The sequence below is a fragment of the Muscardinus avellanarius genome, assembly GCF_963383645.1.
Source record: "Muscardinus avellanarius genome assembly, chromosome: 19".
In the NCBI taxonomy this organism is placed as follows: Eukaryota; Metazoa; Chordata; class Mammalia; order Rodentia; family Gliridae; genus Muscardinus; species Muscardinus avellanarius.
Window position 1 is genome coordinate 31,354,751 of NC_137805.1, and position 27,742 is coordinate 31,382,492.

Here is a 27,742-nt window from a genome sequence, read left to right on the forward strand (position 1 = left end):
AACTCTCAGCTGTGTTCCAGATAACTGACAATACCTTGAGCGTGAAAGAATCCAAGCGACTTAAACATGGAGGATCGAAGACCTTACCTGGAGGCCAGGCCCAGGAATCCTCATCCCAACCACAGAGGTGAGCAAGGCTTTCTGCCTCCTGAAAAGGACAGTCTGGGGTTTCCTGTGAATGACCAGGCCCACCTGAGAGTGTCTGCCTCTTTCAAGTACGGCGTGAATGACACAACAGATCACCTTCCCCTTACCCTGAGGGAGCTGATAGGTGGGTATAGTTCATTTTAGCAGAAACCGTGGAAGGTGTCAGAAATGGAATCACTCATTTAAAACTTTGTTGTGCGGTACTGAGGATGGAACTCAGGGGCTTTCTACCTCCAGATTACATCCCCCAGACCTGTTTTTTTATATTTATTTATTTATTTATTTATTTATTTATTTATTTTTGCAGATCTGGGGATGGAACTCAGGGGCATTCAACCTCTGAGCTACACCCCCTGCCCTATTTTTTATTCTTTATTTTGAAACAAGGTCTCACTAAGTTGTAGAGGGCCTCACTAAGTAGCTGAGGCTGTCCACGAATCACTATCCTCAGGTCTCAGCCTCCCAAATGCTGGGATTACAAGCATGCGCCACTATACCCAGCTGAGACCTGTTTTGTTTTGTTTTGTTTTGTTTTTGGTGTGTGTGTGTGTGTGTATTTTTTTTTTTTTTAAACAGGGTCTCGCTAAGTTTCTGAAGCTGGCTGTGAACCTGCAATCCTCCTGTCTCAGCCTCCCAAGGACTGGGATTGCAAGTGTGCGCCGCCATACCAAGCTTGCTAGCATCATTTAAAAGTGTAAGAAGAGCTAGATATGGTGGTACACACTTGTAATCCCAGTACTTGGGAAGCTGAGACAAGAGGATCACAGGTTCAAAGCCAGCCTCAGAAACTTAGCGAGACCCTGTTTCCAAATAAAAAAATAAAAATAGGTCTGATGGTATAGCTTGGAAGTACAAGACCTCCTGGGTTCCAGCCCCAAAAACACACCACATAACCATACACACATGTAAAAAGAAGACAGGCACGGTGCCTTGTGCCTGTATTGTCAGTAGTTGAGAGGCTTAGACAGGAGGATCACAGGTTTAAAGCCAGCTTTAGCAACTTAGCAAGATCCTGTTTCAAAATAAAAAAGGGCTGCTGGGCGTGGTGAGCACACGCCCACACATCCCCAGCCCACACATCCCCACGTTTGGGAGGCTAAGACAGGAGGATCGCGCAGGTTCAAAGCCAGCCTCAGCTGGCTTAAGAGACCATTTCCAAATAAAATATAAAATAGGTCCGAAAGTGTAGCCCAGAGGTAGAAGGCCCCTGGGTTCCATCTCCAGTACTACCAAAAAAAAAAGAAATAAAAAAGGGCTGAGGGTGTAGCTCAGAGGTAGAATGCCCCTACGTCCAATCCCAGGTTTTACCAAAAAAAAGCAAAAAGAAGAAATTTATTATTTAAATTTAATATTAATTTAGTTAACGCTAATGATCTATTCAACTCAAAATATCCAAAGTTTAGGTTAATGTACTTCATTATCATACTTTAATAAGTTTAATAATTGAGCCGGGCGTGGTGGCGCACGCTTGTAATCCCCACGCTTGGGAGGCTGAGACAGGAGGATCGCGCAGGTTCGAAGCCAGCCTCAGCTACTTAGGCTCTCAGCAACTTAGTGACACCCTGTTTCCAAATAAAAGTAGAAAATAGGAATAGGTCTGGGAGTATAGCCCGGAGGTAGAAGGCCTCTGGGTTCCACCCCCAGTACCACCAAAAAAAAAAAAAAAAAAAAAAGTTTAATAATTGAATGGTAATAGTTTTATTTCCCTTTAGATACTTAACTATTAGCCACATTGCACATGCTTACTAGTGACAAATATAAAGTCCTGGGCATCAAAGCATTGTTCATTCCAAGAACAATTTCTTTCTTTCTTTCTTTTTTTTTTTTTTTTTTTTTTTTTTTTTGCAGTACTGGGAATGGAACTGAGGGGCATTCTACCTCCAAGTGATACTCCCAGCCCTAGTTTTTTTTTTTGGTGGTACTGGGGATGGAACCCTTCTACCTCTGGGCTACACTCCCAGACCTATTTTATATTTTTATTTGGAAACAGGGTCTCTTAATCCAGCAAGGCTGGCTTCGAACCTGCGTGATCCACCTGTCTCCACCTCCCAAGCGCAGAGATTACAAGCGTGCGCCACCACAACCGGCTTTATTCTGTATTTTGAAACAGAGTCTCACTGAGTTGCAAAGGGCCTCACTTAAGTAGCTGAGGCTGGCCTCCAGCTGCAGTCCTGTCTCAGCCTCCCAAATGCTGGGAGTACAAGCGTGCACCACCACGTCCAGCTCACCAAGAACAATTTTGGTTGTTTTGTTTTATTTTGTTTTTTTGCAGGTCTGGGGATGGAACCCAGGGGCATTTGACCTCCAAGCTACATCCCCTGCCCTATTTTTTATTCTTATTTTGAAACAGGGTCTCACTAAGTTGCGGAGGGCCTCACTAAGTAGCTGAGGCTGTCCACAAACCGCGATCCTCCAGTCTCAGCCTCCTGAATGCTGGGATTAAAACCGTGTGCCACCACACCCAGCTACCAAGAACAATTTCTGTTGAAGAAATTGTTCAATTTGCTCAAAACTTTCTAACAACCAATAGATTATTACATTTTCTTAAGTTTAAAACTTGTCATTTGAGTTTTCATTATAAAACTAGGGGAAAACTGGGGTTTTATTTTATGGGCTATATGAATGTAAAAAGAATTGAAAATTTTATAATTTTTATTATTTCAAGATAATAGAGTTCTAGGTGCCCAGCATGGTGACACATACTTGTAATCCCCACCCTGGGAAGGCTGAGATAGGAGGATCACATAGGTTCAAAGCCAGCCTCAACTACTTAGTGAGGCTCTCAGAAACTTAGTGAGACCCCGTTTCCAAATAAAATATATAAAAAAGGTCTGGGAGTGTAGTCTGGAGGTAGAAAGCCTCTGGGTTCCACTCCCCAATACCACCAAAAAAAAAAAAAATGTTTAAAAGGCTGGGGGGTGTAGCTCAGAGGTAGGATGTCCCTGTACCAAATAATAATTTAATTCCTTGTAACAAAATAACATAGAGCTCAGTTGTATAGAATTTTTGTTTTGCCAAATACTCCTTTATGTTATCACATTAAAATGTTCGTTTATGCCGGGCTTGGTGGCGGACGCTTGTAATCCCTACGCTTGGGAAGCTGAAACAGGAGGATCATGCAGGTTCGAAGCCAGCCTCAGCTGGCTTAAGAGACCCTGTTTCCAAATAAAATATAAAATAGGTCTGGGAGTGTAGCCCGGATGTAGAAAGCCCCTGGGTTCCATCCCCAGTACCACCAAAAAAAAAAAAAAAATGTTCATTAAAAGCCAGGCATGTTGGTGCATGCCTTTAATCCCAGGCCAACCTCAGCAACTTAGTGAGGCCCTCTGTAACTTAGTGAGACCCTGTTTCAAAATAAAGGCTAAAAAATAGGGCTGGACGTGTAGCTTGTTGGTAGAATGCCTCTCGGTTCAATCCCCAGTACCGCAAAAAAATAAAAATAAAACAGGGCTGGGGTTGTAGCTCTGAGGTAGAATGTCCCTCGATTCAATCCCCAGCTCAAATAATAATAATTTTTATTATTATTATTCTCTACAAAGTATAAAATAGAAAACTGTACATCTGATTTTGGGTTGAAGCATTACTATCCTATAGAAATTTTGGAGTCATAATATGGTATGATTATCTTCAATATTTTGTTAACTTTTATAACATTTTTTATTATTAAGTCATTGTATGCAGACTCATTTTACTCATTTTAAATCTCATTATTCTGCTAAGTTGAGTCAGCTTCAAAATCAGTTTTAGAGAAAAGGAAAGTGACAAAACTGGACTTGGGACCTGTCGAGTGGTGTGGCTCCTGAGGCTCGTGGCTCGTGGGGCTAGCGTGCGTCCTCGCCCAGCCTCCCGGGGAGCCCCGGAAGCACTGTTTTGATGACCTCATGCTTCAGAGAAGAGGAAAACTTAAGTTTCGTTTTTCCTGAGCGTTTCGTTTTTCACTTTCCTGAAACAAAACTTGATGTCTATTTTACAAGTTTCCTTCACAATCTGTTAATTGGCTGAAGAAAACATCTTGGTAGAGGAAACTATACTTCCTCTCTACTCAAACTCCATTTGCTGGTGCTGGGCAAAGTGTAGGTGTGTGTTTTATTTCGTTGCATAGTTTTATTTTTATTTTATAAATTAATTTTTTTTTTTTTTTTGGGGTGGTACTTGGATTCCTGGAATCCCTTCTACCTCCGGGCTACACGCCCAGACCTATTTTTATACTTTTTTAAAATTTGGAAATGGTCTCTTGAGCCAGCTGAGGCTGGCTTCGAACTTGCGCGATCCTCCTGTCTCCACTTCCCAAGCATGGGGATGACAAGCGTGTGCCCCCACGCCCGGCAGCATAGTTTTATTTATTTATTTTTGTGTGTGGTGCTGTGAATGAAACCCAGGAGTATTCTACCTCCAAGTTACACCCCTCAGCCCTATTTTTTATTCTTTATTTTGAAACAGGGTCTCACTGAGTTGCAAAGGCCTCACTAAGTAGCTGAGGCTGTCCTCGAACTGCAATCCTCCCATTTCTGCCTCCCAAATTCTGGGATTACAAGTGTATGCCACCACACCCGGCAGTTTCAGACAGTTTTATTCAACCTGATTTCTCTCTTGTTAATGATAACTGCTTAGCAGAACCAGTGGCCACAGTAATCAATAGAAACCAATAAAAAAATTGTTATTACTGCTACTTTTTTTTTTTTGGTGGTACTGGGGTTCCTGGAAGCCTACCTCCGGCCTACACTCCCAGACCTATTTTTATATTTTTTTATTTGGAAACAGGGTCTCCTAAAGCCAGAGCGCACGGCTGGCTTCGAACCTGCACGATCCTCCTGTCTCTGCCTCCCAAGCACGGGGATTACAAGCGTGCGCCACCACGCCCGGCATTATTACTGCTATCTAATAATTAACTTTTACCAAGCTTTTCATGTGTCAGGTTCTATATAAAATTTTTTTTTTTAAGTATTGGGAATTGAGCCCAGGACATTCTACCTCTGAGCTCCACCCCCAGCTCTATTGTTTATTCTTTATTTGGAAACAGGGTCTCATTAAGTGATGGAGGGCCTCACTAAGTAGCTGAGGCTGTCCTCGAACCTGCAGTCCTCCTGTCTTAGCCTCCCAAGTACTGAGATTACAAGCGTGTGCCATCAAGCATGGCCAAAACATTTCATAAACATTCAGTAAACAAAAATCTAGACATTAAGACTTAGAGAAATTGTACAAATTGGTCAAGGTTACACAGTGACCAATCTGAGGAAGTAGGCAAGCTAAGGTTTGAATCAGATCTGTTTGTTTGAAACTCATGTTCTCACTATTGTTTGATACTGACAGGAGACTTAAACCAATGGAAGTTTTGAAGCTGGGCGTGGTGGCGCACGCTTGTAATCCCTGCTCATGGGAGGCTGAGACAGGAGGATCACACAGGTTCCAAGCCAGCCTCAGCTACTTAGAGAGGCTCTGAGCAACTTAATGAGACCCTGTTTCCAAATAAAATATTAAAAAATAGGTCTGGGAGTATAGCCCAGAGGTAGAAAAGGCCCTGGGTTCCATCCCCAGTACCACACACACAAAAAAAAGTAAGTTTTGACCCTCTTAAACTCACGAAAGTCAACTTATGTGGGTTGAATTAAATTTTACATAATGTATTAGGCACTCAAACTGTTTATTCCTTTTGCATCCCTTGAGAAACAGCATTTATAAAAATTATACAAAAATAATCATTTTTATTCTTTTTTTTTTAACGGTGTTGGGGATCAGACTTCCAGCCTTGCACGTGCTAGGCAAGCACTCTACCACTGAGCTGCACCCACAGCCCTATCTTTCATTTATTACACAACTTGGTAGGAAGACTTTTTTCTCTCCAAGTAAACCTTAATTGTTTATGAAAATGAAAGCATGTTCACTGTTGTCCTGTCTACCCTTGAGTCTCTGCTTACCCAATATCTTCGTTGTGTTTAGGGCCTGCGGATGGAGAATTACTACCAAGAGCTAGAAATCAGACTAATAATCCACCAGCCAGTGCTCTCGGAGGAGGAGCCAGCCATCCCGGAAGACACCCGAGGGCCAACAACCATCCTGTTCCTTACCAGCAAAGAGACGAGCGATTTCGGGCCATGGGCAGGAACCCACATCAAGGAAGGAGGAACCAGGAAGAGCACCCCAGCGATGAGGCTAGAGGCCAAAGACATGGTCAGGAGAGTGATTCCAGGCGGAGAAATGGCAATGTGGAGGGCAGGAACCGCAGACCTCTGTGGTCCAACGAAAACTTCCAGCAGTGGCGGACCCCCCACCAGAAGCCTGCGGAGCAGCCACAGCAGGTGAAGAAGCTGGGGTATAAGTTCTTGGAAAATCTTTTGCAGAAAGACCCCTCTGAGGTGGTCATCACACTCGCAACAAGTGTCGGGTTGAAGGAGCTCCTGTCTCATTCTTCCATGAAACCCAACCTCCTCGAGCTGATCTGTCAGGTTCTTCGGAAGGCTTGCAGCTCGAAAATGGACCGCCAGAGCATTCTTCACGTACTAGGCATATTGAAGAGCTCCGAGTTCCTCAAAGTCTGCCTGCCCACCTACGTGGTAGGGATGATTACTGAACCCATCTCTGATGTTCGGAACCAGTACCCAGAACACATAAGCAATATCATCTCCCTCCTCCAGGACCTGGTAAGTGTCTTCCCCGCCAGCTCTGTACAGGAAACGTCCATGCTCATTTCTCTCCTGCCAGCTTCTCTGAATGCTTTGAGAGCCTCTGGCGTTGACATAGAAGAGGAGACAGAGAAGAACCTGGAAAAGGTACAGACCATCATCGAACACCTGCAGGAAAAGAGGCGGGAGGGCACACTGAGAACGGACACCTACACTCTCGTGCAGCCGGAGGCAGAGGGCCAGGCCGAGAGCTACCGCTCCATGCCCATCTACCCCACCTACAACGAGGTGCACTTGGACGAGCGGCCCTTCCTCCGCCCCAACATCATTTCTGGAAAATATGATAGCACTGCTGTCTATCTGGACACCCACTTCCGACTCCTACGAGAAGATTTTGTCAGACCCCTAAGGGAAGGCATTTTGGAGCTCCTCCAGAGCTTTGAGGACCAGGGTCTGAGGAAGAGAAAGTTTGATGACATTCGAATCTACTTTGATACCAGGATTATCACTCCCGTGTGTTCCTCTTCAGGCATTGTCTATAAGGTGCAGTTTGACACAAAACCACTGAAGTTTGTTCGCTGGCAGAATTCTAAGCGATTGCTGTATGGGTCCTTGGTGTGCATGTCCAAAGATAACTTTGAGACATTTCTTTTTGCAACTGTTTCTAACCGGGAACAAGAAGAACTGTGTCGAGGAATTGTCCAGCTTTCCTTCAATGAACAGAGCCAGCAGCTGCTAGCAGACGTCCAGCCCTCGGACTCTTTCCTCATGGTGGAGACAACAGCGTACTTTGAAGCCTACAGGCACGTGCTGGAGGGCCTGCAGGAGGTCAGGGAGGAAGATGTCCCCTTCCAGAGGAATATTGTGCAGTGTGACTCTCATGTGAAAGAGCCAAGGTACCTGGAAATGGGGGGCAGATACGACTTCAGCCCTTTGATAGAGAGCCCTTCGGCCGCTGGGGAGTCTCTGCGGACCGTGGAGGGCTTCAGGCATCCTAGAGTCAACGTCCTAGACCTTAGCCAGTGGCCCTCAAAGGAGATCCTGAAGCTGGATGACTCCCAGATGGAAGCCTTACAGTTTGCTCTCACAAGGGAACTGGCTATTATCCAAGGACCTCCTGGAACAGGTAAGACCTAGTTTATCAGAGCATGGCATCTGCCCTGGGAGACAGGCCAGGGAGGCTTCACTCTGAGTGTTAGAGGCCTCATTTAGAAATGCTTTCCTAGCCGGGTGTGGTAATCCCAGCATTTGGGAGGCTGAGACAGGAGGATCGCGGTTTGCAGGCAGCCTCAGCTACTACTTGAGCCCCTTGCAACTCAGTGAGGCCCTGTTTCAAAATAAAAAATAAAAAATAGGGCTGGGCCAGGTTGGTGGCGCACACTTATAATCCCAGCATTCGGGAGCCTGAGACAGGAGGATCGGCTTCACAGCCAGCGTCAGCTACTTAGGCCCTTTGCAACTCAGTGAGACCCTGTTTCAAAATGAAGAATAAAAAATAGGGCTAGGTGTGTAGCATGCCCCCGGGCTCCATCTCCATTATTGAAAAAAAAAAATTGCTTCTTTTAGGGCCAGGCTTGGTGGTGCACGTTTGTAATCCCAGTACTTGGGAGGCTGAGACAGAAGGACCTCAGATTCGCAGATAGCCTCAACTACTTAGTGAGGCTCTCAGCAACTTAGACCTTGTTTTCAAATAAAAAAATATAAAATAAGCCGGATGTGGTGGCACACGCTTGTAATCCTCGCGCTTGGGAGGCTGAGACAGGAGGGTTGCACAGGTTCGAAGCCAGCCTCAGCTACTTAAGTGAGGCTCTCAGCAATTTAGTGAGACCCTGTTTCCAAATAAAATATAAAATAGGTCTGGAAATATAGCCCAGAGGTAGAAAGCCCCTGGGTTCCACCCCAGCACCACCAAATAAATAAAATAATAGGTCCATCCCCAGTACCATAAAAACAATAATAATAAGAAGAAGAAGCTGCTGTCACCAGGCATGGTGATGCACACTTGTAATCCCAGTATTTGAGAGGCTGAGACAGGAGGATTACAGATTTGAAGACAGTCTCAGCAGCTTAGTGAGGCTTTCAGCAACTTAGTGAGACCCTGTTTCCAAGTTAAAAAATAATAATAAAATAATAAAATAGCTCTCAGGGTGTAACCTGGAGGTAGAAGGCCTCTGGGTTCCATCCCCGATGCTTTAAAAAAGAATTATTACTTTTATTGGTTTGTAGGAGCTGTTTGTATATATATATATATATATATATTTTTTTTTTTTTTTTTTTTTTTTTTTTTTTTTGGTGGTACTGGGGTTTCTGGAAGCCCTTCTATCTCCGGACTACACTCCCAGACCTATTTTTACATTTTTATTTGGAAACAGGGTCTCCTAAGCCAGCGGGCGCGGCTGGCTTCGAACCTGCGCGATCCTCCTGTCTCTGCCTCCCAAGCGCAGGGATTACAAGCGTGCGCCACCACGCCCGGCGCTGTTTGTATATTTTAAAAATACATGCTGCAAATAATTTTTCTAATTTTATCACTTGATTTAGTACTTCAGTTCCAAGTTTAGTAATTGTTTCAGGCTAAGCATAAGAACACACACACACACACGCGCGCACACAATTAGTGAAGGCATGTGTGTGAGCATGAAATAATTTAAACAGGGATCATTTTGGGGATAAAAATTCCAAAAAGTATCTACTATAATGGGAAGAAAGCGCTGGGAGGGTGTAAATATTGAATTACCAGTTACTCCTTCCTAGAGCTGTCTTCCAAACTAGAAACCTAGAAGGTAGCTTTTGGTGCTCACTGTCCCACTCCCCCCCAGCCAAACCAGGCTCCACTCATTGTCGCCTCTGGCGCTCTCCCTGTCTGTGCACTGCGGAGGCCGCCTTGGGCTCTCCCGGAACAGGAGGTGGCAGGGCTTCCCCGCCCCCTCTCACCAGGCAGCCTCTCACCTCACTGACCAGTTCCAGGTAGCTCTCACCAAGTTTATGGTTTGATACTGGTTTTTGTGATTATTCTTCTCCTCTACAAGTCTGCAGGTCCAGGAGGATGGAAGCCGTGTGTAGTTTGTTGGCTGTTCTAGCTCTTGTTCCTCCTCAGTGCCTGAGCCCCGTAGGCACTCAGTAAATATTATTTGAAGGAAAACAAGGGAGGAAAAAATAATTACATACACTATATCAAAATCTTTGATTTTTCCTCACTCACTTTTGTATTTTTGTTTGTTTGTTTGTTTGGGGTTTTTTGTTTGTTTGTTTTTTGTGGGTTTTTTGTAGTACTGCGGATGGAACCCAGAGGCTTTCTACCTCCAGGCTACACTCCTAGACCAATTTTTATATTTTATTTGGAAACAGGGTCTCGCTAAGTTGCTGAGAGCCTAAGTAGTTGGGTCTGGCTTCGAACCTGTGTGATCCTCCTGTCGCAGCCTCTTAAGTACTGGGATTACAAGCGCATGCCACCACACCCAGTTCAACTTTTGGGTGTTTGAGGACCATGGCTACTCTAGTCTGATGCAAGAATTCAGCATGCTTATAATCCCAGTACTTGGGAGGCTGAGATAGAAGGATCGAAGGTTCAAGGACAGCTTCAGCAAGAAGACTCATCAACCTACTGAGATCTTGTTTCCAAATAAGAAATAAAATTGGGCTGGGGTGTGGCTCAAAGGTAAAATGCCTCTTGAGTTCAGTCCCCAGTACCACACACAAACAAAGTTTACCATTTGTATCTAAAAAAGAAGAGAGGAAGGCTAGAAAAGGAAAATGCATGTATTTGTATTTGTGTATACAGAGAAAGACTGTCTCTGAAAAGTTACACAGAAACTAATAAACACAGGCTGGTGTGGTGGTGCAGCCTCTCATCCCAGACTTGTGAAGAGACTGAGATAGGATCGCAGGTTCAGAGCCAGCCTCCGCAGCTTAGGGAGACCCTTTGTCAAACTAAAAATAATAAAATAGGACTGTGAGTGTAGCTTACTGCAATGCCCAGTACTCAGAAAAAAATTTTTTTAATTTTTTGTTGATTCTAATGCGACAAACTGGCTTAGAGACTTTTCACAATATACTTACAGTGCTGTTGTATATTACCTCAGAATTTTTTAAAAAGCCAGGCACAGTAGTGCACATATAATCCCCACTACTTGAGAAGCTGTGTCAAGAGGATCACGTGAGCCCAGCAGTTCAAAGCCAGCCTGGGGGGAAAAAAAAGTACAATAAAAATAAATTTGTCAAGCCACGTGTGGTGGCGCACGCTTGTAAACCCAGCATTTGGGAGGCTACGGGGGATCGTGGTTCGCGGACAGCCTCTGCTACTTAGTGAGGCCCTTTGCAACTCAGTGAGACCCTGTTTCAAAATAAAGAATAAAAAATAGGGCTGGGGTGTAGCTCAGAGGTAGAATGGCCCTGGGTTCCATCCCCAGTACCAGGGGGAAAATATTTAACTTCTTTTCTTTCTTTTCTAGGCAAAACCTATGTGGGTCTAAAAATTGTTCAGGCCCTTCTGACCAACAAGTCTGTTTGGCAAGTTAGCCCCCAGAAGTTCCCGATCTTGGTTGTGTGTTACACTAACCATGCTTTGGACCAGTTTCTGGAAGGTAAGGTCTACAAGGCAGAATAGCTTTCTCTCAAGACATTCATGGTTGAATCCTAAGCGGCTTTAGTAGCTTTCTGTTGCTCTTTGAATGCCAAGTCCGCAGCCCTTGTCATGACCTGTGAGCCCTGTGTCGCAGCAAGTGCTCTGCCACGGCCACCTCCACCCACAGACCTCCTTGAGTCTGCTGGCTTCTCCTTCGGCTCGCACTGTTCCCCTGCCTGGAACACACTCCTTCCTTCACCGTCTGCAGCCTGAGTTCAGTACCCTGGCTCCAACTCATTCTCCCTGTCTCACCTTAAATCGCTCAGGTGGACTTCCCCCAGTGCCCCCAGATAAATTTAAGCCTCCTTATTCCTTGTGTATTTTTTTCTCATATTCATATATATCTCACACGCATACATATTTTGGGGACATGGGGTACTAGGGATTGAACCCAGGGACATTCTACCTTTGAGCTGGCACCCTCAGCCCCCTCCCCTCTTTTTTTTTTTTTTTTTTTTTTTTAAGTTGCTGAGGCTGGCCTCAAACCTGTCATCCACCTATCTCAGCCTCCCAAAATTAGGACTGCAGGTGTGTTCCACCATGCCTGGCTTCTGTTATGAAGATCTAATGACTACTTTATATGTTCCAGGCATGTACCAGATTCTGAAGATATAGCAGTCAAAACACAGACTCAGTTTTTGATTTATTCTCTCATCTCACATTCTAGCAGGGAAGGTACTCATTAAATGACCTATTGTAAGCCAGGCATGGTGGCGCACGCTTGTAATCCCAGCATTCAGGAGGCTGAGACAGGAGGATCTGGGTTCGCAGCCAGCCTCAGCTACTTAGTGAGGCCCTCTGAAACTCAGTGAGACCCTATTTCAGAATAAAAATAGGGCTGGGGTTTAGCTCGAAGGCAGAACACCCCTATGTTCAGTTTTGAATACTAAAAAGTAATTTTTTATTTTTGTAGTACTGGAATTGGAACTCAAGGGCAATCTACCTCTGAGCTATATCCCCAGCACTATTTTTTTAATTTATTTTGATACAGGGTCTCACTGAGTCACAAGGGGCCTCGATAAGTAGTAGCTGAGGCTGTCTAAATTTTTTATTTTATCTATACTCAAGCCCTATAAGAAAGTTATTACTCTCTCCAGTCACAAGAAGTGGAAACACAAGTGTACTGACTTGCCCACATTATATACTAGTCAGTGCTGGAGGTAAGATCTGGGTCTCCAGTTGTCTGATCCCAAAGCCTGTGTGTAAGCACCACACTCACTCAGCTCCGCAGCCCGCACCTTCTCTGGACTCGCCCTGCTCACTGAAGTGTGACCCCTAGGGGAACAGTCGAGACAAGCTCCTGAAGACCGCGCTCCCGGAGAAAGCCCAGTGTGGGTCTTCCCGACTCTGCAGCCCTCCTCTTTGCTCCTCAGGCATCTACAAATGTCAGAAGACCAGCATCGTGCGGGTGGGTGGACGGAGCAACAGTGAGATCCTGAAGCAGTTCACCCTGCGGGAGCTGAGGAACAAGCGGGAGTTCCGCCACAACCTCCCCATGCACCTCCGAAGAGCCTACATGAGTGTAAGTCCCAGTCTGCAGGGCCTCACAGCACAGCTGTGTCCTCAGAGCTCTGAAGGACCCAGGCTCTTTCCAGCATCTCATGCTGCTGATTCATTGTGACCCCTGCCCTCCCCGTTCAAGATGGAGAAAGATGAAGAAGGCCACCCTGGCCCTTCGTGTTCCTGGCCAGACCTTCAGGCTCCTTCCCTCAGTCCACCCCAGCACTGCTACTTCTAGCCACTGGCCAGAGACTATCTTCTTTAATGTCTCCTGGCAGCGTTGTGCCAGATCAAAACCTTGAGCGAGGCTTGGTGGCCAAGTCCATTTGGGGGCCATCCTGGCAATGTAGTGAGGTCCCTGTCTTTTTCATTTTTTATATTTTGGGTACTGGGGATTGAACTCTGTCAGTCTACCTCTGAGCTACACCCCAGCCCTTTTTTATTTTTTTTGTGGTACTGGTGATGGAACCCAGGGTATTCTACCTTTGAGCTATACCCCAGCCCTATTTTTTAGTCTTTATTTTTAAACAGAGTCTCACTAAGTTGTGGAGGGCCTCACTAAGTATCTGAGGCTGGCTGTGAACCCAGATCCTCCTGTCTCAGCCTCCCAAATGCTGGAATTATAAGCATGCATCACCATCCCCGGCTCCCATTTCTTAAATTTTGAAAGAGGGTCTTGCTAAGTTGCTGAGGCTGGCCTCAAACCTGCGATCCTCCTGTCTCAGCTTCCCAAGTACTGGGATTCCAGTTGTGCACCACCACACGCAGCTAAGACCCCCATCTCTAGGAGAAAAAAAATTAAATCTGAGTTTCTATTACTAAAGAAAAACAGAGAACAGTACTGTGAGGCTTGGAGTCTCTGCCACAATATTTCTTGGCCTGTTTTTCTGTTATTTGTTTCTTACTGATTGGTATGCCTTTTTTAGACCTTTGGGATACTAATCCTTTGGTTACAAGACCACAATAATGTTCCTCGGGAAACTAGTTTCTTGGCTGATATATTTGTTCTCCATTCTTACTTACCTTTCCTTTCTTTAGCTTTATTTTTCCCCTGAGGGCAACTAAATTTGTGGAAGGGTGTGTGTGTGTGTGTGTGTGTGTGTGTGTGTTACTAGAGATGGAACCCAGGGGCATTCCACCTCCGAGCTACACCCCCAATGTGCATGCGTGTGTGTGTGTGTGTGTGTGTGTGTGTGTTACTGGGGATAGAATCCAGGGGCATTCTACTTCTGAGCTATACCACCAGCCTGATATTTTATTCTTTATTTTGAAACAGGGTCTTACTGAGTTGCAAACAGCCTCACTGGGTAGCTGAGGCTGTTCGTGAAGCGTGCACCACCATGCCCGGCTTTCTGTGTGTGTGTGTGTGTGTGTGTGTGTGTGTGTGTGTGTGTGTGTGTGTGTGTCATTGGTGCATTGTATCATAACATCTTCCTGGAGTACAATATGATGGAGACATACATGATACACTCATTTAGTCCTTTCCCAATTCTCACCCCATTCCCTTCCCCCTCCTTCCTTCTCAGGTTTGGCTTCGTGATTGACGTTGATATGTTAGTGAATGTCCATTAGGGAATTTCCCTCGTCCTCTCCCATCCCCCTCAGGTCGTCTGTGGTGTTTTCTTCATCTAGAGTTCCTCCTGTGACCCTTTTTGGGAGTATTTGATTTTTTACTTTTTTTTTTTAAGATACTGGAGATTGAACCCAGAGGCATTCTACCTCTGATTACACACCCAGCCCTATTTTTTATTTTTTATTTTGAAATAGGGTCTTACTAAGTTGCAGAGGGCCTCACTAAATAGCCTAGGCTGGTCAAATGTTTACTTTTGTGACTGACTAATCTCACTTAGCATAATGTTCTCCAGGTCCATCCATTTCCCCAGAAGTGACATAATTTTGTTCTTCTTTATGGCTGAGTAAAATTCCATTGTGTTCTCACCCCATCGTTTTGTAGTCCACTCATCTGTTGATGGACATCTTAGCTGGTTCTTTAGTTTGGTAATGGTGCATTGTGCGCTGTGAACATAGAGATGCGTGCATTGGTTTGGTGGTCTGGATTCGGAAGGGTTATAGTTTTCATTCCTTCTTTCCCTCTGTCCTTGGCAGATCGTGACAGAGATGAAGGAGTCAGAGCAAGAGCTCCATGAAGGTGCCCAGACCCTGGAATGCACTATGCGTGGTGTCATCCGGGCACAGCATCTGGAGAAGTACATCTCACCCCAGCACTGGCAAAGCCTGATGAGTGGACCCATGCAGGTAGGGCTCATCCTAGGGGGCACAGCATGTGTCTGTCTTGGCACGGAGGGGCAGCCTCCAGTAGAGGCAGCAGTCCAGAGCTTCAAGTATTGGGTGGCCTGATGCTGCCGTAAGGTGAGAAGTCCCCCTTGCTCCTGAGCACCAGGTGAGTGTACTGATGAGGAAAAGACTCAGGAACCAGGCTGTTGGGTTTGAATCCTGGCTTTGCTCTGGGAAAGTTGTTTGTTTTTTTGTTTGGGGTTTTTGTGTGCCTATTTCTTCTATAAATAAAGTGGGAATAATAGCATTAAGTTGAAATGTGAAATTGCCAATATTTGTCAGTTTGACTTGCAAAATGGCAGTTCCTTATAGATCAGCCTAACTCTTAGAGGACTCCTATGTGGGGAAGTTAATATTTATAATCCTCTGAACTTAATAAATGTGCTGTGTTTATGAAACCTGATGAATCATAACCAGAGATAACCTAGCACATCTAGACAGCTTTGGGAATTGGCAGACCTGGGTCATGCAGGCCAGTGTAATCCTCAGCAGTCAAATGGGGCACAGTGATGCCGCCTTCATAAGGCCAGGCGTGGTGGCGCACGCTTGTAATCCCAGCATTCAAGAGGCAGAGACTGGAGGAGGATCGCAGTTCATGGACAGCCTCAGCTACTTAAGGAGGCCCTTTGCAACTCAGTGAGACTCTGTTTCAAAATAAAAATACTAAAAAAATAGGGCTAGGATTGTAGCTCGGAGGTAACAATGTCCCTGGCCAGTTCCATCTCCAGTACCGCAAATAATAATAATAACAGTAGTAGTAATAATGCCACCTTCAAAGGAACTCAGAAGACGAAATGTAGATCTCTGTAAAGTGGCTAGCCAGGACCCCATGAAGCCGAGCTCAGCTGTCACTCACTGGGTGCTTTCCAGGGCTACAAACTCTTAAAAGGAGTCAGCAGATCCTAGAGCAAGGTGACATAGTCTGCATGTGGGCCCTGCGGCAGGAGTGAGGCTGTGGCAGAGGGAGAGGAGCGACAGCAAACCGGCCCGGCTCCTGTTGCCACTTAATAATGCAGGCCGTGGTGTGGGGGCTGAGACAGGAGGATCACAGGTTCAAGGCCAGCCTCCGCAACTTAGCGAACCCCTGTTTTGATATTAAAAAGGGCTAAGGGTGTAGCGTGGCGGTAGAACATTCCTGGGCACTATCCCCAGTACCAAAATAAGAATATTAATAACAGAGCCGGGCATGGTGGGGTAATCCTAGGATTGGGGAGGCTGAGACAGGAGGATCGCAGTTCATGGACAGACTCAGCTATTTAGGCCCTTTGTAACTCAGTGAGACCTGTTTCAAAATAAAGAATAAAAAATAGGGCTGGGGTGTAGCTTGGAGGTAGAATGCCCCTGGGTTCCATCCCCAGACCTGCAAAAAAAAAAAAAAGAAAAAAATCTCTGGCAGTATAGGCCTGTGTCACCTCACCTGGCAGAAAGTAATCGTTGATCCTTTGGGGAGACTCGGCTTTCGTACTGGTTGTCACAGCGTTCTCGTGACTGACGATCTTCCTCAGGACAGCGAGTGGCTCTGCTTCCAGCAGCGGAGGCCCTCCATGATGCTGGAGTGGCTGGGCCTGGGCGTCAGCTCTTTCACCCAAAACGTTGCTTCAGCAGGACCTGAGAACACAGGTAAGAGATACACGTCAACCTAAAACCACCTCTCGTAAGTTGTTTATGGCAGAGACCAGAACGGCAGGACGTAAAGTAGTGCCCACAGTAAACAAAGCTGTGAATCAGTCAGTGAAAGCGTCATAGGAAAATAGAGAAGAGATTTGAATGTGCATCTCACAAAATAGGAACTCTGTTTGTCAATAAATCTATAAAAGGTGCTTGTTAGAAGCTAGGGGAGAGCCAGGAATGATGGCGCACACTTGTAATCCCAGCACTTGGGAGGCTGAGACAGAAGGATCAAGGTTTGCACACAGCCTCAGCTACTACTTAGGCCCTCTGCGACTCAGTGAGACCTTGTTTCAAAATAAAAAATGGGGGGGGGGGTGCGATCACACGTTTGCAGCTAGCCTCAGCTACTTAGTGAGACCCTCCGCAACTTAGTGACACCCTGTTTCAAAATAAAGGAAAAAAGCCGGGTGTGGTGGCGCACGCTTGTAATCCCAGCGCTTGGGAGGCTGAGACGGGAGGATCACAGGTTTACAGCCAGCCTCAGCTACTTAGGCCCTCTGCAACTTAGTGAGGCCCTGATTCAAAATAATTAAAAATAGGGCTGGGGTGTAACTCAGAGGAATAATGCCCTGGGTTCAATTCCCAGTACTGCCCCCAAAAATAATATCTTCATACACTTGAGCTCTTGGGGATGTCCTCCTCCATCCCGGCTTCAGACGTCCCCATCCCTGTGCCTCCTGCTCCCATTTCTTAGCCCAGGCAGAAGGGGAAGAAGAGGAAGAAGGCGAGGAGGAAGGTTCACTGATCGAGATCGCAGAGGAGGCCGACCTGATCCAAGCAGACCGGGTGATCGAGGAGGAAGAAGTGGTGCGGCCCCGGCGACGGAAGAAGGGAGAGAATGGGCCAGACCAGGAATTGGCTAAGCTGCTGTTGGCCATGCGGCTAGACCAGTATGGCCCTGGGACAGCAGCTGGACAGGAGCAGGCTGCGGGAGAGTGGAAGGTGAGCACGTGTTCTTCCCTCAAAGCCCCGACAGGATGGGAAGCACTTCAGTTATCACAGCCAGGTGGGCATGGGCTGATTGGCTGAAGCAGGCCTGAGGGTATGTGGCCATTTCTGTCTTCTCTGACTTTTGTTACTTTACTTCAGCTTCACAGTTAATTAAAGTACCCATTTTGCGACCTAACTGTAATGAGTCCAGATCCTAAGGGTGTAGAAATCATGGCTCTTCAGAGGGATGCTGGCAGGAAGTAACAACCTAGGAAGACGAGAAGCAGGTAGCCAGGTGCTTCATGAGGCCAGCGGGCCAAAGCAGACGCACGCTCGGTGCCCTGTGCCTGCAGGGTTATCTTCTCAGCCAGTCTGTGAGGATGTTACACGTTAGAGGGTTAGAGTAAAGCAGCTCTTTTATCTTTTGTTTAGAAACCGGGTCTCACTAGGTTGGTGAGAATCTCAAGTTACTTAGTCTGGTCTCAAATTTGTGATCCTCCCGTCTCAGCCTCCCAAGTGCAGGTGTTGTAGGCATGTGCCAGCAGCTTGGCTGAGAGATTGTTGAAGGGCAGCTGTGGCTGTGGTTTTCATGGGCATGACGGCTTGACACCTGATCTACTTCAGTCAGCATCACTGTGTGACAGACAGAGTCATGATCCCTGTCCTCGGAAGCAAGGACTGAGTGTCTGTCGTGGGGGTCCTCTACGGTGGGACACTTGTCTCGCCTTCCTTCTGAAGGAATTGCCTCGCTCAGCGACAGCCAGAGGGGAGCACTTTTTCCAAAACAGTACCTTTCGCCCCTTAGAAAAAGATAGAGTGACGGCATCTTAGCAGGTCCTCGGCTGTACAGCAGCTGCTGACAGTGGTCGGACCTGCCCCGCTGCTCTCAGGACTGTGCAGTGCCCTGTCTCATTAGCAGTGAGGCACAGGTGACGTCATCATGTACTGGTGATAACTAGCACCAGCTCTGCTGTGGGTGCCTCCGTGTCCTCCAGGCAGGCCAGCGCCCGGCAGAAGTATCTCCTCCCATTTTATAAGAGGAGATGCTGAGGTACAGAGCAGTGAAATAACTTGCCCTACGCCCCACAACCCTGGGCGACTGGCACCAGAGTCCTTGTTTAGCCACCATGTCATGAAGTAGCTGTTTTTTTTTTGTTTTGTTTGTTTAGCCCCAGAGATTGGACCCAAGGGCATTCTACCTCTGAACTACACCCCCAGCCCTATTTTTTTTCTTTTTTTTGCGGGTCTGGGGGTGGACCCAGGGGCATTTGACCTCTGAGCTATACCCCCTGCCCTATTTTTTATTCTTTATTTTGAAACTTGGTCTCACTGAGTTGCAGAGGCCTCACTAAGTAGCTGAGGCTGTCTGCGAACCGCGGCCCTCCGGTCTCAGCCTCCCGAGTGCTGGGATGACGAGCGTGCCCACCGCGCCCGGGGTCTCACTAAGTAACCAGAGCTGCCCTTGAACCCGCGGTTCTCCTCAGCCTCTCCAGCACTGGGGTTCCAAGCATGTGCACCACACCCAGCACGAAGGAGCTGTTGGGAGAGCGAGGCACTCCAGGCCTCTCAGAGGCCGCAGCCTGTTGTCCTATGGGCTTGGAACCTGGCTGCCTCTGCTCACATGGTCCCCTGCCTGGTATCAATGTCTGCAGATCCAGCCCAGCCACAAAAAGAAGATGAAGAAGAAAGTGAAGGTTGAGCTTCGCAAGCTGAACACCATGGCCGAGGCCGAAGCCCGTGAGATCCGGGATGTCTGGCAGTTGGACCTGAATTCGCGCTGGCAGCTTTATAGGTACTGTGCCCCATCTCAGCCAGCCCAAGTCCTCTCCCCAGGGATTCCTGTTCTGTTCCCAGAACACACTCTCAGGCCTTCAACAGTGAATAATACTTAGGCACCGCCACCAAGCCGAGCGCCAGGGATGCAGCCACAGCATAGAAGAGCGCTCGCTCTTCTGGAGCCCAGAGTCTACCTAGAAAGAGAGATCCGTCACATAGCTCCGTGGCCTCTCCCTGCCCCAGCCTCCCGGGCCTGGATTACAGATGTGCACAGACAGACCCTTTGTTACCTCCCCTTCCGTAGCTCTTGGCTGCCCTATACATCTTTTTCTTGGACACCTTGGACTCCTGGGCTCTGCGTATCTGAGGCTCTCTCCCACCTTCAGGCTCCTCGGGGGTCTAGGATTCACTTCACCTACTGGCACTCAAGGGGCTCCTGAGCTTCTCTAGGAGCTTCCTTTCCACCATTTCTCCATTCTTCAGGATGTGGCTACAGATGTACCAAGCTGACACACGCCGGAAGATCCTCGGCTATGAACGCCAGTACCGTGCATCCGCAGAGAAGATGGCTGAGCTGAGACTCCAGGAGGACCTGCACATCCTTAAAGATGCCCAGGTTGTAGGAATGACCACCACAGGTAATTAAATGTGGGGAAGTGTCCCAGCCAAGCTCATTCTGGTGGCCAGATCCTATCAGAGTGTCTAGGACAAGTCAAGAGGGCTTCTTTAGTAGGTGAGAGAAAAATACCATGAAACACCATTGCAAACAGCCTATATGTGGGGGCCACTGGGTAGATTTCCCCCACTTGTTGCTGCTGAGTTTGAAACCCCAACAATGACCAACATGAGGCTCTGGAGCCTGCTCAGCACTCCTCCTCAGGCCAGCCCAGGAGAGGCACAAAGGCTTAGCTGTCGCCAGTGTAGGCTTGGGACAGGTGCAGAGGGGGACGCCCAGTGGCCCTGGGTCCTGTGCCTCCGCTCAGGAGGTAATGTTGTCTTTCTGCTCTAAGGTGCTGCCAAGTACCGCCAGATTCTGCAGAAGGTGGAGCCCCGCATCGTCATCATCGAAGAGGCGGCCGAGATCCTGGAGGCCCACACCATCGCCACGCTGAGCAAAGCGTGCCAGCACCTCATTCTGATAGGGGACCACCAGCAGGTAAAGCAGGAGCCCATGGAGGATGCAGCCTGGCTGGGCAGGGCCGGGCAGGACCTGGTCAGCTGAGCACTGTAGCACGCTGGCTCTGTGGCCTCTCTCTGCCTCCGTAACCTACGTCCAGTTCAAGAACAAGCTCTGTCTCCTTCATGCTCTGCCTGCTCCTACTCCACCATGGCCCTTGCAGGGTCTCTTTCAGCTGCAGGGTCCTCAGACTGCCCACACCCTCTACATAGAGAAGCCAAAGTTGGGTTTTTTTGTTTTTTTTTTTTTTTGTAGTACTGGGGTTCCTGGAAATCCTTCTACCTCCAGGCTACACTCCCAGACCTATTTTATACTTTTTATTTAGAAACAGGGTCTCTTAAGGCAGCGCGGCTGGCTTCGAACCTGCGCGATCCTCCTGTCTGCCTCCCAAGCGCGGGGATCACAAGCATGCGCCACCACGCCCGGCAAAGTAAATTTTTTTAAAAACCAGTAACTCAGCTCATGTCACTCTTCAGTGATCCTCCTGTCTCAGCCTCCAGAGTACTGCAATTATAAGCATGTGCCACCACACCCAGCTCCTTTTTTTTTTTTTTTTTTTTTTTTTTGGTACTAGGGATGAAACCCAGGGGCATTCTACCTCCGAGCTACACCCCCAGCCCTATTTTTTTTTTAACGATTCTTTATTTTGAAACAGGGTCTCACTGAGTTGCAAAAGACCTCACTAAGTAGCAGCTGAGGCTTTCTGCAAACCGTGATCCTCCTGTCCCAGCCTCCCGAGTGCTGGGATTACAAGCATGCGCCACCACACCCCGCCTTCCTAATTATTTTTATTTAGAAACAGGGTCTCACTAGGTTGATGTGTCTCGCTACTTGCTGAGGCTGTCTTTAAAACTGCCTTTTTCAGGCTCCCAAGTATAGTGATTACAGGTTTATGCCACCACACCTAGCATGCATTTGATATTAAAAATCAAATTTCAGCCGGGCGTGGTGGCGCACCCTTGTAACCCCACCATTTAGGAGGCTGAGATAGAAGGATTGTGGTTCGCCAACAGCCTCAGCTACTTAGGCCTTTTGCAATACAGTGAGACCCTGTTTCAAAATAAAGAATAAAAAATAGGGCTGGGGGTGTAGCTTGGAGGTAGAATCCTCAGTACCACAAAAAAAAAAAAAAAATCAAGTTCCTTAATCTGGGCGTGGTAACGCATGCTTGTATTTGCAATTCTAGTAGTTGGGAGGCTGAGATAGGAGGATTGCAGGTTCAGAGCCAGCCTCCACAACTTATTGAGGCTCTCAGCAACCTACAGACCCTGTTTCCAAATAAGATATAAAATCGGGCTGGGGGGTAGAGCTTGGATGTAGAGTGCCTCTGGGTTCAATTCCCAGTACCAAAAATAAAATAATGAAATGAAGTTTCTAAAATTGAAGTGGCCAGTGAAGGCCAATCAAATGAGACTTCAGCCTGTCTGCCTTCATCTCGTTTGTTGCTGGGTCCCCACCTCATCTCTGCTGCTCCCCATCGTGACTTGCTTTTCAGGCGACTGAGCAGCCAGCGGCTTCCCCGGAGGCCTCGTGTCCAGCGGCCCTGTGAAGAAGCCTGCGCTGGGCCCTGGCCCCGTCACCCTTGGTCCTTGGCTTCTCAGCCCTGTCATTGCTGACCCTTCACTGGTCCGTGCCTAGCATGGTGCCCAGCACATCGGCGCTGCTAAAAATCACTTGCTGGGTGGACGGTGGCGGGTGGACAGCGCTTCTGGTAGAGAATCCTCAGCCATGTTTCCCTTCACAGCTGCGCCCCAGTGCCAACGTGTATGACCTGGCCAAGAACTTCAACCTTGAGGTGTCCCTTTTTGAACGGCTAGTGAAAGTAAACATCCCCTATGTTCGTCTGAATTACCAGGTGAGAAGCTGGACCTCTCCTTATGACTAATCATCAGGAAAAGGCTCCTGACAGCCTGACAGCTGCTTGGAAGAGAGACCTGAAAAACAAAACTGGTTTAGTCATGAAATGACTGTCAGACAGACTTTGTATTCTCTTTTGAAACACCATAAGATGAGTCTGTTTTGAGTTTTTGTTGAAGGTGTTTATGTTATGCTCTTTCATTCTATTTTCTTTTCTTCTTATGTGGTTCTAGGGATTGAGCCCAGGGGCATTATACCCCCAGCCCTGTTTGATTTAGGTTCAGGGTCTCACTAAATTGCCCAACATCTTACTAAGTTGCTAAGGCTGGCCTCGAATTTACAATCCTTCTGTCTCAGCATCCCAAGTATTGGGATGACAAGTGTATGTCCCCGTGCCCAGCTTCAGGTTGTTAATTTCAAATGATACCTCTAGGTTTTCTATGTGTGTGTGTGTGTGTGTGTGTGTGTGTGTGTGTGTGTGTGTGTGTGTGTTTGTACTAGGAATTGAACCCAGAGGCATTCCACCTCCAACCTATACGCCCAGCCCTATTTTATTTTTTATTTTGTTTTATTATTTACTTATTTATTATTCTTTATTTTAAAACAAGGTCTCTAAGTTGTGGAGGGCCTAAGTAGTTGAGGCTAGCCACAAACCTGCAATCCTCCTCTCAGTCTCCCAAGTATATTTTTTTATTTTATTTATTTATCGTGGCACTGGGAATTGAGCCCAGGTACATTCTACCTCAAAGCCACAGCCCCATCCCTATTTTATTATTTTATTTATTTATTTATTTATTTATTTATTTATTTATTTATTTATTTTGGTGGTACTGGGGTTCCTGGAAACCCTTCTACCTCTGGGCTACACTCCCAGACCTATTTTATATTTTTATTTGGAAATAGGGTCTCTTAAGCCAGTGTGGCTGGCTTAGAATCTGCACGATCCTCCTGTCTCTGCCTCCCAAGCACGGGGATTACAAGCGTGCGCCACCACGCCCAGCTCCTATTTTATTTTTATTTGGAAATAAAAGTCTCGCTTGGTTGATAAATGTCTCACTAAATTTCAAAGGGTGGCTTCAAACCTTCAATCCTCCTGTCTCAGCCTCTTAAGTACTGGGATCACGCCCAGCTTATTTTTTATTTTGAGACAGGACCTTACTAAGTTGCAGAGGGCCTTACTGACTTGCTGTGGTTGATGCTGGGCATGTTGCCACACGCTTGTAATCCCAGAACTTGGGAGGCTGAAATAGAAAGATTGCAGGTTAGCCGGGCGTGGTGGCGCACGCTTGTGATCCCAGCATTCAGGAGGCTGAAACCGGAGGATCACGGTTCACAGATAGCCTCAGCTACTTTAGTGAGGCCCTCTGCAATTCAGTGAGACCCGGTTTCAAAATAAAGAATAAAAAAAATAGGGCAGGGGGTGTAGCTCGGAGGTCAAATACCCCTGGGTTCCATCCCCAAACCTGCAAAAAAAAAAAAAAAAAAAGATTGCAGGTTCAAGGACAGCCTCAGCAAGTGGTGAGATTCTCATCAACCTAGCAAGACCCTGTTTCAAAATAAAACATTTTAAATAGGGATAAGGTGTAGCTCCAGAGGTAGAATGTCTCTGAGTTCAATTTCCGGTACCAAAATGTTACTGAGGCTGGCTGCGAACATGCAGTCCTTCTGCTCAACCGCCCAAGTACTGAGATTATAAGTATGGACCACCATGCCTGGCTCCTCTCTAGATTTTCTACCAGCAATGTAGACTTTAGAGAAATTGTCCCTTTGTCCTCTGCCCATGTTTTTAATGACATATATGTGTTGTTTCAGCACCGCATGCGCCCTGAAATCGCCCGCCTTTTGACCCCCCACATTTACCAGGATCTAGAGAATCATCCTTCTGTTCTCAAGTACGAGAAGATTAAGGTGAGTCTGTCCCACCTGATCTTTCTTTGATGGTTCCAGCAATCTAGTAAGTCAACCTTTCCATAGGATGAAAAGAGACTTCCAGAAAGGAACCAAACTGGCTTTAAGAAGAGCTGGTTTAGAGCCGGGCGTGGTAGCGCACGCTTGTAATCCCAGCATTTGGGAGGCTGAGACTGGAGGATCACGGTTCACAGACAGCCTCAGCTACTAAGTGAGGCCCTCTGTAACTCAGTGAGACCCTGTTTCAAAAGAAAGAATAAAAAAAAAATTGGGCAGGGGGTGTAGCTCAAAGGTCAAATGCCTCTGGGTTCAGTCCCCAGACCCGCAAAAAAAAAAGAAGAAGAGCTGGTTTAGCCAGGCGTGGTGGCGCACACTTGTAATCCCAGCATTTGGGAGGCTAAGACAGGAGGGTGCAACCCCTAGTACCACAAACAAAAAGAAAAAAATGCCGTCAGGGAACCTTCTGATGTGTTGCTTTTTTCCGTTCAGGGAGTCTCTTCCAACCTTTTCTTTGTGGAACACAACTTTCCTGAGCAGGAGATCCAGGAAGGCAGGAGCCACCAGAACCAGCACGAGGCCCACTTTGTGGTGGAGCTGTGCAAGTACTTCCTGTGTCAGGAGTACCTGCCTTCGCAGATCACCATCCTCACCACCTACACCGGGCAGCTCTTCTGCCTGCGCAAGCTCATGCCTGCCAAGACCTTCGCTGGCATCAAGGTTCACGTTGTGGACAAATACCAAGGGGAAGAGAACGACATCATCCTCCTCTCACTCGTGCGAAGCAACCAGGAGGGCAAGGTGGGTTTTCTGCAGATACCCAACCGCATCTGCGTGGCTTTGTCCAGAGCCAAGAAGGGGATGTACTGCATTGGGAACATGCAGATGCTCGCCAAGGTGCCCTTGTGGAGCAGGATCATCCACACCCTGCGGGAGAACCACCAGATCGGCCCCACGCTCCAGCTGTGCTGCCAGAACCACCCCGACACCCACACCTTAGTCTCCAGCGCTTCTGACTTCCACAAGGTGCCCGAAGGAGGCTGCAGCCTGCCCTGTGAGTTCCGGCTGGGCTGTGGGCATGTCTGCACCCGTGCCTGCCACCCCTATGACTCCTCACACAAGGAGTTCCAGTGCATGAAGCCATGCCAGAAGGTCATCTGCCCAGATGGGCACCGCTGTCCTGATGTTTGCTTCCAAAAGTGTGAGCCTTGTCAGGTAAAGGTGCCCAAAACCATTCCTCAGTGCGGCCATGAGCAGATGGTTCCCTGTTCAATATCTGCATTGGATTTCTGCTGCCAAGAGCCCTGCCCCAAGGTTCTGCGATGTGGCCACAAGTGCAGCAACCCTTGTGGTGAAGTCTGTGTGCAGCTGTGTCCGGAAATGGTCACCGTGGAGCTCAAGTGTGGGCACAGCCAACAGGTGAAATGCGGCAACGTGGAAGGCCTCCAGTACGACCCGTCAGTCAAGTGCACCACCAAGTGCAGCACCATCTTGGACTGTGGGCACCCTTGCCCTGGCTCCTGCCACACTTGTTTTGAAGGGCGCTTCCATGAGCGCTGTCAGCAGCCCTGCAAGCGCCTGCTCATCTGCTCACACAAGTGCCAGGAGCCGTGCATTGGAGAGTGCCCGCCCTGCCAGCGGACGTGTCAGAACCGCTGTGTCCACAGCCAGTGCAAGAAGAAGTGTGGGGAGCTCTGCAGCCCCTGCGTGGAACCCTGTGCCTGGCGCTGTCAGCACTATCAGTGCACCAAGCTCTGCTCCGAGCCTTGCAACCGGCCCCCATGCTATGTGCCTTGTACCGAGCTGCTGGCTTGTGGCCACCCCTGCATTGGGCTGTGTGGGGAGCCGTGCCCCAAGAAGTGCCGAGTCTGCCACCAGGAGGAGGTCACCCAGATCTTCTTTGGCTTTGAGGATGAGCCTGATGCCCGCTTTGTGCAGCTAGAAGACTGCAGCCACATCTTCGAGGTGCAAGCCCTGGACCGCTACATGAACGAGCAGAAGGACGACGAGGTTGCCATCAGGCTGAAGGTCTGCCCTATCTGCCAGGTGCCCATCCGCAAAAACCTGAGGTACGGAGCCAGCATCAAACAGCGGCTGGAAGAGATTGAAATGGTCAAAGAAAAGATCCAGGGCTCAGCAGGGGAGATTGCAGCCAGCCAGGAGCGGCTCAAGTCCCTGCTGGATGGTAAGCACCTCCTCTGGCAGCTGCTCCCTGAAGACGTCCTGATGCTAATGGAAAAGTTGGCCCAGAAAAACCTGTCTCTCAGGGACCTGGGCCTTGTTGAGAATTACATCAGCTTCTATGACCATTTGGCCAGCCTGAGGGATTCTCTGAAGAAGATACATGTCTTCGAACAGCACAGAGTGAGGACTCGACTAAACCAGGTCCAGGAGTGGCTGGCCAAGAAGCGCTTGAGCTTCTCCAGCCAGGAACTGAGTGACCTCGAAGGTGAGATCCAGAGGCTCACGTACCTGGTGAACCTCCTGATCCGCTGCAAGATGGCGGAGGGGAAGATGAAAGAGGGCGTCGCGGAAGAGGTCCATAGTATCCAGAACCTCCTCGAGAAAACATCAAAGTTCACCCAGGAGGATGAACAGCTTGTGCAGAAAAAGATGGATGCTTTGAAAGCCAGCCTTCCCTGCAGCGGCCTGGGCATCTCCGATGAAGAACGGGTGCAGATTGTCAAGGCCATGGGCGTTCCTCGCGGCCACTGGTTCAAGTGTCCCAACGGCCACATCTATGTGATTACCGAATGCGGGGGCGCCACAGAGAGGAGCACCTGCCCTGACTGCCAGGAAGTCATCGGCGGTGAGAACCACACCCTGGAGAGGAGCAACCAGCTGGCCTCCGAGATGGATGGGGCCCAGCACCCCGCCTGGTCGGACACAGCCAACAACCTGATGAACTTCGAGGAGATCCAGAGGCTGATATAGGAGATGGCGCGCTGCTGCCTTCTGCCCCAGCCACCGTGCAGCTGGGGTTGGCTCCATCATGAAGAAACCCGCGTTTTTTTATTACTGTCCTTTAGTCTTAGCGCCTATTTAAGGATCCACACTTAGGGCGTGCCCACACTTGATTCTAGACTTACCCCTGCGCTAGCGTAAGCACTTTACCTCCAGAACTGAGAACAGAGTTCAGAGCTCGCCTCTTCCCCCTCCTGCCAGTTAGTTGGCACATTCCCTAGAGCAGAACTGGGGCTTCCATCCAGGCTTCCCTGGTGGGAGCTCTGGGCCTGTTCCCAG

The 27,742-nt window shown here is 48.0% G+C and overlaps 1 protein-coding gene across 1 annotated transcript; it reads left to right on the forward strand.

Annotated features, from left to right (window-relative positions):
• Window positions 1–60: 60 nt before the first annotated feature.
• On the forward strand, window positions 61–27,433 carry ZNFX1 (zinc finger NFX1-type containing 1; the record flags this gene model as incomplete). Its single annotated transcript, XM_080716813.1, has 13 exons — window positions 61–127; window positions 6,085–7,893; window positions 11,216–11,347; window positions 12,762–12,910; window positions 14,995–15,144; window positions 16,689–16,803; window positions 17,549–17,796; window positions 19,437–19,576; window positions 20,044–20,198; window positions 20,571–20,716; window positions 22,482–22,592; window positions 24,407–24,502; window positions 24,992–27,433. The coding sequence occupies exons 1-13, from the start codon at window positions 67–69 to the stop codon at window positions 27,431–27,433; spliced, it is 5,754 nt and encodes a 1,917-aa protein (XP_080572939.1). The 5' UTR covers window positions 61–66.
• Window positions 27,434–27,742: the final 309 nt, after the last annotated feature.